The sequence below is a fragment of the Mus musculus genome, chromosome X (assembly GCF_000001635.26).
Source record: "Mus musculus strain C57BL/6J chromosome X, GRCm38.p6 C57BL/6J".
Lineage (NCBI taxonomy): Eukaryota > Metazoa > Chordata > Mammalia > Rodentia > Muridae > Mus > Mus musculus.
The window spans coordinates 103,247,254-103,257,078 of NC_000086.7; the positions used below are offsets into that span (position 1 = coordinate 103,247,254).

Sequence of the window (9,825 nt, forward strand, 5' to 3'; positions counted from 1 at the left end):
ATGTGGTACATTTATGCAATGGAGTTCTACTCAGCTATTAAAAACAAGGAATTCATGAACTTCTTAGGCAAATGGATGAAACTAGAAAATATCATCCTGAGTGGGGTAACCCAATCAGAAAAGAACACACATGGTATACACTCACTGATAAGTGGGATATTAGCCCAAAATCTCTGAATACCCAAGATGCAATTCACAGACTGCACGAAGTTCAAGAAGAAGGAAGACCAAAGAAGGCCTTCAGTCCTTCTTAGAAGGGGGAACAAAATATTCAAGGGAGGCAATAAATACTGAGACAAAGTGTGGAGCAGAGACTGAAGGAAAGGCCACAGAGACTGTCCTACCTGGGGATCCATCCCATATACAGACACCAAACCAAGACACTATTGTGGATGCCAAGAAGTACTTGCTGACAGGAGCCTGATATAGCTGTCTCCTGAGAGACTCTGCCAGAGCCTGACAAATACAGAGGCAGATGCTCACAGCCAACCATTGGACTGAGCATGGGGTCTCCAATGGAGGAGTTAGAGAAAGGACTGAAGGAGCAGAAGGGACTTGCAACACTATAGGAAGAACAACAATATCAACCAACCAGATCCCCTTCCTAGAGATCCCAGAGGCTAAACTACCAACCAAAGAGTACACATGGAGGGACCCATGGCTCCAGTCGCATGCATATGCAGCAGAGGATGGCCTTGTAGGGCATCAATGGGAGGAGAGGCTCTTGGTCCTGTGAAGGCTCAATGCCCCAGTGCAGGGGAATGCCAGGGTAGTGAGGAGGGAGAGGATGCATGGGATAGAGGGATGGATGATGGGATAGGGGGTTCTGGGGAGTGGGGGAAACTGGGAAAAGGGATTACATTTGACATGTAAATAAATAAAATATCCAATAAAAAATCTTTCAAGTATTTTGAATTAGAATGTGGATTTGGATTTTTGCACGATCAATTCCTAAAGTTATAAAGATCTACTCGGATTAACAGAGGGCTGGAGAGATGGCCCAGTGGTTAAGAGCACTGGCTGCTCTTCCAGAGGTCTGGAGTTCAATTCCCAGCAACTACATGGTGGCTCACAATCATCTGTAATGGGATCTGATGCCCTCTTCTGGCATGCAGGTGTACATGCAGACAAAGCACTCATAAACAGATAAATAAATCTTAAAAACTGACTTAAGAGATATATGTCTAACTATTTGTATCTTGGCTAACTGTTCAACACCAGGCTTCTAGAAATTTTTAAGGAACAACGTATGTTTGATAAAAATGTATGTTAAATAACATCTATAAACTCCTAAGACCTACTCAGTTTAACAGCAACTGACCTGAAGATCTATGTCTACCCTCTGCATCTTTGCTAACTTTGTTAACTTTTAACTATTTTGATAATCTGAATACTACAAAAGTCTGTGACAGTCCATAAGGGTATGCTATAAAAGGATCAGAAGCATAAGGTTTCTAGTCTTTATGTGGGCTATATTTATGTTTTATAAAGTTCTCAGTTTCTCTGTAGACTACACTTATAAAGTTTTATTTTGATGCTGAAGGATCTTCAATTAAATCTTCAACTTATTTTTAACAAAGATAAAACTATAAAAATAGTAAGCTTATAAAAGCTACCAACTTGTAAACTGTTAAATATATGTAAGACATGCAAATTAGTAATCAGTCACTTCATGATCAAATTCTTTAATGTGCTCAGAACTATGCTCATAATCATGCTAATTCATTTTATAAGCATAAGCTTTTTAAAATATTTATTTATTTATTTATTTATTATATGTAAGTACACTGTAGCTGTCTTCAGACACTCCAGAAGAGGGCGTCAGATTCCATTACAGATGGCTATGAGCTACCATGTGGTTGCTGGGAATTGAACTCAGGACCTTCGGAAGAGCAGTCAGTGCTCTTCTTAAATGCTGAGCCATGTCTCCAGCCCCAGCTTTATTTAGCCTTCTGTACATGTTTTCAAAGTAAGTAACTGAAAACAAGTAATACATAATAGATGGTCCTCAAACTCCTCAGAGATCTGTTGAATATGGTATTTGAAGTGTTTATGAAAAGCTTCCTGTAATAGGCAAAAATGCTAGCTCCCAGAAGCAACCCTAAGGTGTCCAAAGAAGTCAGTGAAACACAGATGACTCCACCTAGATTACAGTAATGCTAACCACTTGGAAAAACTCTTCCTTATCCCACCCAATGCCAGGGCCCTGTGCAAACTGTGGACACTGTTAGGTTGACTGTCCTAATCTGTCTGCCTCACTTGGGGAAGTTTCCCCAAGTTCCCCCTCCACAGGAAAATCTTTCAGACATTCTGAGTCTGGCAGCTGAAAGCCAATGATGTCTTGTTTGGCAACCAAAAATGTAATGCTTTTGTGTGTAACAGCCATAGACCAACAACTTTTGGGCCCAACAAAACAGTCAAGACCTTCATCTGGGAGCCTAGGGTAACTCTCCAGGTAGTGGAATGTCTCTGTCATTTCAAGTGATACAGAAAACATTTGGATAATTTTTTTCCTGCTATAATCTATCTTTGTCAGAACTGATGATATTGATGGTTAACTACAGCTTTATCAGTTTTGCAGTGGTAGGCACTCAGCTCCTCCCCCAAGCGGCAGCTGCCTGGTCAACCATTTCATGTGTAAAATCAAGCCTCATTTTTCTAGAGCTACTAGGTTTCATGCTGAGAAAGAAGACACATTTTTATCTTGCTGGGAGACTTCACACAAAAATATGTAAATTCACAAATCAAGTTGCAATGTAACTTTTTTACTATTTCTTTATTTAAAAGAATTTGTTGGGCTGGTGAGATGGCTCAGCAGGTAAGAGCACTGACTGCTCTTTCAAAGGTCCTGAGTTCAAATCCCAGCAACCACATGGTGGCTCACAACCACCCGTAACGAGATCTGATGCCCTTTTCTGGAGTGTCTGAAGACAGCTACAGCGTACTTACATATAATATAATAAATAAATAATTTTTAAAAAAAATAATTTCTTTTGCAATGACTGCTCTCAAAAATCAGCAAATTGTGTCTCAAATAGGTGGAAAGAAAAGGTTTGAAGTTTATATAAGCCATGGGGATCTAAGAAAGTAATTTAATGTATGTAATTGCAAGTTGTAAAGGCCTGAGGATGTGAAACATTAAAAAAGCTGTGAGGGTGTCAGAAAATAATTTAAATTGTGTAAAAGAAGGTTGTAAAGGTATAAGAAAGTAATTTAAGATATGTGAAAAATGAGGAATATTTCAGATTGCTTTCCTTTTCACTCTGCTTTTATTTAGTTAGTTTTGTTTTGTTTTTGTTTGTTTTTTTGTTTTGATTTGTTTTGGGGTGGTTCTTTTGGGGGTGTTTGTTTTCTTTCTTTCTTTCTTTCTTTCTTTTTTCTTTTTTTGGGGGGGGTGTTCAAGAGAGGGTTTCTCTGTGTGCTCCTGGCTGTCCTGGAACTCCCTTTGTAGACCAGGCTGGCCTCAAACTCAGAAATCCACCTGCCTCTGCCTCCCAAGTGCTTGGATTACAAGCATGCACCACCACTGCCCAGCACTCTGCTACTTTTATACTAAGACCTGAAAAGCCCAAGAGTTTTAACTGAGAAAGGCTGGGCTGATTCCATGACAGGCTTCAAATTGGGAGTTCAAGAAACTAGACCTAAATCTTTGTTTCCCTAGACTTGGCAAGTCCCATCAGATTTCCAATGAACTGCAAGCTACAAACTGCTCTGAATCAAAACCTACATTCCCTGGAATTGCTGAAAGCAGGAGGAAACTAGATACTTCCTAAGTGTCAATTTCAGATATTTCTTAGGAACCTGCATCCCAGACTGCTCCAAAGAGGCTAGCACCAGGCGGACCCACAGGACTTAGGCAGCAGGAAAAACAAATGGCTTCCATCCTCCTCTTCCAGCCGCCCCCCCCCCAAGGCCTTAGGCAGGAAAAACAAATGGCTTCCATCCTCCTCTTCCCCCCCCCCCAGGCCCTAGGCAGGAAAAACAAATGGCTTCCATCCTCCTCTCCCTGCCCCCCAGGCCCTAGGCAGGGAAAACAAATGGCTTCCATCCTCCCCTCCCCCCTCCCAGGCCCTAGGCAGAAAAAACAAATGGCTTCCATCCTCCTCTTCCCTCCCCCCTCCCAGGCCCTAGGCAGAAAAAACAAATGGCTTCCATCCTCCTCTTCCCTCCCCCCTCCCAGGCCCTAGGCAGAAAAAACAAATGGCTTCCATCCTCCTCTTCCCTCCCCCCTCCCAGGCCCTAGGCAGAAAAAACAAATGGCTTCCATCCTCCTCTCCCTGCCCCCACCCCAGGCCCTAGGCAGAAAAAACAAATGGCTTCCATCCTCCCCCCCCCCTCCCAGGCCCTAGGGAGAAAAAACAAATGGCTTCCATCCTCCTCTTCCCTCCCCCCTCCCAGGCCCTAGGCAGAAAAAACAAATGGCTTCCATCCTCCTCTTCCCTCCCCCTGCCCAGGCTCTAGGCAGGGAAAACAAATGTCTTCCATCCTCCTCTTCCCTCCCCCCTCCCAGGCCCTAGGCAGAAAAAACAAATGGCTTCCATCCTCCTCTCCCTGCCCCCACCCCAGGCCCTAGGCAGAAAAAACAAATGGCTTCCATCCTCCCCTCCCCCCTCCCAGGCCCTAGGCAGAAAAAACAAATGGCTTCCATCCTCCTCTCCCTGCCCCCCACCAGGCCTTAGGCAGACAAAACAAATGGCTTCCATCCTCCTCTCCCTGCCCCCACCCCAGGCCCTAGGCAGAAAAAACAAATGGCTTCCATCCTCCCCTCCCCCCTCCCAGGCCCTAGGCAGAAAAAACAAATGGCTTCCATCCTCCTCTCCCTGCCCCCCCCCCCAGGCCCTAGGCAGGGAAAACAAATGGCTTCCATCCTCCTCTTCCCTCCCCCCTCCCAGGCCCTAGGCAGAAAAAACAAATGGTTTCCATCCTCCTCTCCCTGCCCCCCAGGACCTAGGCAGGGAAAACAAATGGCTTCCATCCTCCTCTTCCCTCCCCCCTCCCAGGCCCTAGGCAGAAAAAACAAATGGCTTCCATCCTCCTCTCCCTGCCCCCCACCAGGCTTTAGGCAGACAAAACAAATGGCTTCCAACCTCCTCTCCCTGCCCCCCAGGCCCTAGGCAGAAAAAACAAATGGCTTCCATCCTCCTCTCCCTGCCCCCACCCCAGGCCCTAGGCAGAAAAAACAAATGGCTTCCATCCTCCTCTCCCTGCCCCCCAGGCCCTAGGCAGGGAAAACAAATGGCTTCCATCCTCCTACCCCCCCCCCACCCCACCCCTCCTCCAGCCACAACAGCTAATTTCCCTAATTTCAGCTAAAAAGCAATTATGAGAGATTATGTTGCCTTTATCATTGACAAAAAGGCTGGAATGTCAGATCCTCAGAACAAAAGGCTACCTGGGGTGCCTAGCTCTTGCTCCTGTCAGATCTTCTCACCTTACCACCTACCCTAAGCCTCTCTTGCCAGCCTGACACCTGGGGTCTTTTCCTTCCCTTCTCCCAAATTCTAATTTCTATTAAAAAAACAAAAAACAAAAAACCTGGAGGGGGGGAAACCTGACATTTTGGCCATGTGCGCTCTTGGGTCCACTTTCAATAGCCTTTGCCCTCCTTTGCTCCTTTTTCTTCCTCTCATTCTCCTTCCCTCTCTCCTTTAACTGGCTGTGTTCAGTCTACTTTCTCTGCCTGTTCTGGACTCTTCCAGGTGCCTCTGACTGTATCTCCCTCATGTCTACAATAAAAACCTCAACCTTACCTTGGAGTGGTCATGTCTTCCTTTGATTCGCACTCGTCTTAAATGGCATGTATCCATCAAACCTCTCCCCTCAGCGCTTAGAAAACTATGTAGGAAAGGCGGGATGATTCGGCAATGAATCACACCCAGAAAACAGTGTCTTCCAAACACAACAGGGCTAAAAACATAGAAACACACAGAGACTGTGGCAGCATACATAGGGCCTCCACAAGTTCAAGCCAGATGGAGTCCCAGTGCTGAGAGGGGAAAGTCGACACAACCTCTCATCCCTAACTAAGAAGTTACTCAATTGATAACTGCTTGCAAAGGAAAACATAGTTTTCTTCAATGGAGTTTCACCAGCAGTAGAAGCCAACAAAAACCACAATGGTATTTTTGTAGACATTTTTTTTTTTTGGTCTCTCATTGCTTTTCTTAAGCAATTTTTTACATATTGGTCTTCTGCTTGAATATTACAGTTTGTAATTTGTTGTTGTTGTTTTAATGGTGTGTGTGTGTGTTTCCTTTTTCTTTGTTTCTTTTGTTCTGTTGTTTTGTTTTCCCTGTTTATATTCTAAAGAGAGAGAGAAAAAGAAATCATGGAGTTGGATGACTGGGATAGTAGAGAGAATATGGGAGGAGAAACCATGAACAGAATATATCGTATAAAAATTATTTTCAAGCCGGGCAGTGGTGGCCCACTCCTTTGATCCCAGCACTTAGGAGGCAGAGGCAGGTGGATTTCTGAGTTTGAAGCCAACCTTGTCTATAGAGTGAGTTCCAGGACAGCCAAGACTACACAGAGAAACCCTGTCTCAAAAAACAAACAAAAAAAATTATTTTTAGGCCGGGAAGTGGTGTCACATGCCTATAATCCTAGCACTTGGAAGACAGAGGCAGGTGGATTTCTGAGTTCGAGGCTAGCCTGGTCTACAGAGTTCCAGAACAGCCAGGGCCACGTCAAGGGGCAGGCCCCACACCCAGGAGTAGTTGAATAATTTTGAACTTCATGAATCTTAAGAGAGAGAAACAGCACATAAATTTGGATGGGTAGGGAAATAGGAATAGACCTGGGAGCAGGTGGGGTGATATGATCAAAATATATTGTATGCAAATTTTCAAAAAATTAAAATATTTTTAAAGATGTATTTATTTTATGTATACGAGTACACTGCAGCTGTCCTCAGGCACACCAGAAGAGGGCATCAGATCCCATTACAGATGGTTGTGAGCCACCATGTGGTTGCTGGGAATTGAACTCAGGACCTCAGGAAGAAGAATCTCTTATCTACTGGGCCATTTCTCCAGCCCCCTAAAATATTATTTTTAATTGTATTAGTTATTTACATTCCAAATGTTGCCCCTCTTCCTGGTCCCTCCTCCAAGAGTTCTCAAAAGACAAAAAGAATATAGATGATGACAGCCTAAAGAACTGTTATGAAAGTATTCCAGAATCAACATCAGGAATATCTGAATTAAAGCAATGGTCATAGGGAATGAAGACAAAGGAATTAATGACACAATATTAGAGAGAAAAGTCTGAACAAGATTTTGTAACTGAGTTGCTACATGATTATGTAATTATGAACAGATTCTGGTTATATCCTTAGTAATATTGCCAGTCCTAAAACTAAGATTTCTGCTTTGTTACATTTGTGAGAAACTCTAATCTCTTCAGTTGACACAAAAGGTCTTCCTTTATTTTTGATAAAAGACTAATATGTCTTCAAGAACAGAGATTGTGCCGGGCAGTGGTGGCACATGACTTTAATCCCAGCACTTGGGAGACAGAGGCAGGCGATTTCTGAGTTCAAGGCTAGCTTGGTCTACAGAGTGAGTTCCAGGACAGCCAAGGCTACACAGAGAAACCCTGTCTCGAAAAACCAAAAAGAAAAAAAAAAATCTTAAAGTCCATAAGGCACCAGCTCCAGGAATAGACCATAAAATCCAAAAACAAGGTCATAAAACCCCTTACCAAAGAACAGCCTGGAGACAACCACCACAAAAATGGGGAAATATCTTATCTCAGGATGGGCATTTACTCAGGGCAGCCCTATCTCATTCTATGGTTAAACATTCATGACACAGGAATGCAAACCACTGACCACCTGTCACACACACAGACACACCAGCACATACCAATGAAATTTGAGATTACCTAATCCTAGAAAGTTCCCTGGTTCCCTGTCAGAAGGCCGACGTGCCTTCGTCTTGGGTCACCATTTTAGAGAATGGTTGACCCCCATATTCTGGTTGTTTCTACAGTATAAACATTCTTTGTTTTTGCATACCATCTAAGTCTGGGGTCTTCCTCCAGCGATTTTCGGACCCTTATGATACACAAGCAACTGCATAGGACTCAGAACAACTTGCAGGTGTTCATTCTCTTTCTAGGAATCAAACTCAGGTCATCAGGCTTGATTACAGACAAAATGGAACCACTAATTCATTTATCTCTGACTCCTCAGAAATTAGTTTTCAGCATGACAATGATGGATATTCAATTGATTTTCAAATGAATGAGGGAGAAGGAAATGGAAAAATTAAGTGTGAGAAGACAGAAAAGATGTTGGCTACATAATAGTAAAAAGCCCATTACATGATTTGAGTACCAGAAAGTGATTCTTTTTTGTTTGTTTGTTTGTGGGGTTTTTTTGTTTGTTTTGGTTTGTTTGAGACAGGTTTTCTCTCTGTATAGCCCTGGCTGTCCTGGAACTCACTCTGTAGACCAGAATCTTCTCCAGTTTCTCTGAATTCACTAGCAGGAGTCCTGAAAAGGAAAATTCACTTAACCATATCCAGGAAGACCCAAAATCATTCTTTCTCCTCCTCCATACTCACGATTTCTTCAGACAGTTGGCTGTTGAAAGAATCAGCCTTGTAGTCAGGATAGTACCCTGGCAATTATCAGGCATAGATGCCAGCCATGGTATATCAATGTAGCTATTCGTTGGTGGTAGATTTCCAGTCACTGAGCTTGAACTCACACTCAGTCTTGACATTTGGGGCACTGAAAAGGGGGTATGATAGGAATAGAGATGTTGAACATAACGTTAAAGACAGTTTCACTACTGAAGATCTTTCTGAGTGTTTACTTAATATACTCAAATTCAGCTAGAAAGTTTCTGTTGCATATTCAATGTGGCCTAACTTCTTTTGCATGTGTGATTGATATTCTATGTGAGTAAATATGAATGTGCTATTTCTATCATGACAACATGATGCTATATCTTTTTCCTCTGAGCATTTAAACTAAATGAAAATACAGTTTGTGTGAGGAAAGATAGACAAATTTCTCTGATGCAGAGAAATTTAAAAGGTGGGCAGAAAGTCATGGGAGAGAGGAGAAGGAAGTAAAAGGAAGGGAAATGGATCTATAAACGTAGCAGACGGAGAAGGGAATGAGAAGACGTGGTGAAGAAGGCTGAACTAATTCAGAAAGGGATAAGTAAAATAGGGATAAAAAGAACAGAATAGTCTTTGGACATAAAAGGGAAAGAATGATACATAAAGATGTCCAGGTATCTATGACTTACCAGCCCAGCAGTAGCAAACAAAAAGCAAAACACAGTAAAGCCAAAGTAGAGCCTTCATTTCGACTCAACTGGCAAGAGGTGTGTTGTGGAAATCCCAAGGCAACAGCAGCTCTAGTCATCTAGAAGCAGAGTTCAGAGGTTATAGAATGTCTGACATCATAATACCTATTATGAGATTTGGTCTTCCTCTTGTAGCCTCCTTAGAGCTGCTTAAGATGGAGAATTAGGGGCAGCAACATAGTTTAAAATCAAGCATTATTTTCTTTTTAAACTCTATTTTTTAATGCTTTATCTAGTCAGAAAAGAGCTGATACTTGTCCTAGCCTGGTGTGAGAGGCTAATTTCTCTGCTACACAGAATGAGTGACTGACATCGTTGTGTAGCTCAGCTTCAGTTCTTCAAGAAGGAACAACAGGAATAACATAAGAATAACAGGTCACTGGAAAGTTCAATGCCCAGCAGACTAGATAGTATTAAATCTTCAGGCTTGAAAGCAATCTTCTTTGCTTCAATGCCTTCCTTTTAGACATATGAGAATGGAATTAGATTCCCAAACTTCT

General features: G+C 42.7%; 1 protein-coding gene across 3 annotated transcripts in view; it reads right to left on the reverse strand.

The window, feature by feature from the left end:
• Positions 1 to 9,379, reverse strand: part of 4930519F16Rik (RIKEN cDNA 4930519F16 gene) — a 73,655-nt gene extending 64,276 nt beyond the window's left edge. For 2 of the 3 annotated variants that reach the window (NM_001358270.2, NM_001382418.1), the window contains exons 1-2: positions 9,266 to 9,352; positions 8,571 to 8,739 (exon numbers count right to left, since the gene is read on the reverse strand). In NM_001358270.2, the coding sequence (NP_001345199.1) occupies positions 8,571 to 8,739; positions 9,266 to 9,323 (227 nt within the window). In that variant the 5' untranslated portion in view covers positions 9,324 to 9,352. Of the gene's footprint in view, positions 1 to 8,570; positions 8,740 to 9,265 lie in introns of all 3 variants that reach the window. The other variant, XM_011247688.1, reaches the window with a different exon arrangement.
• Between the last annotated feature and the right edge of the window lie 446 nt (positions 9,380 to 9,825).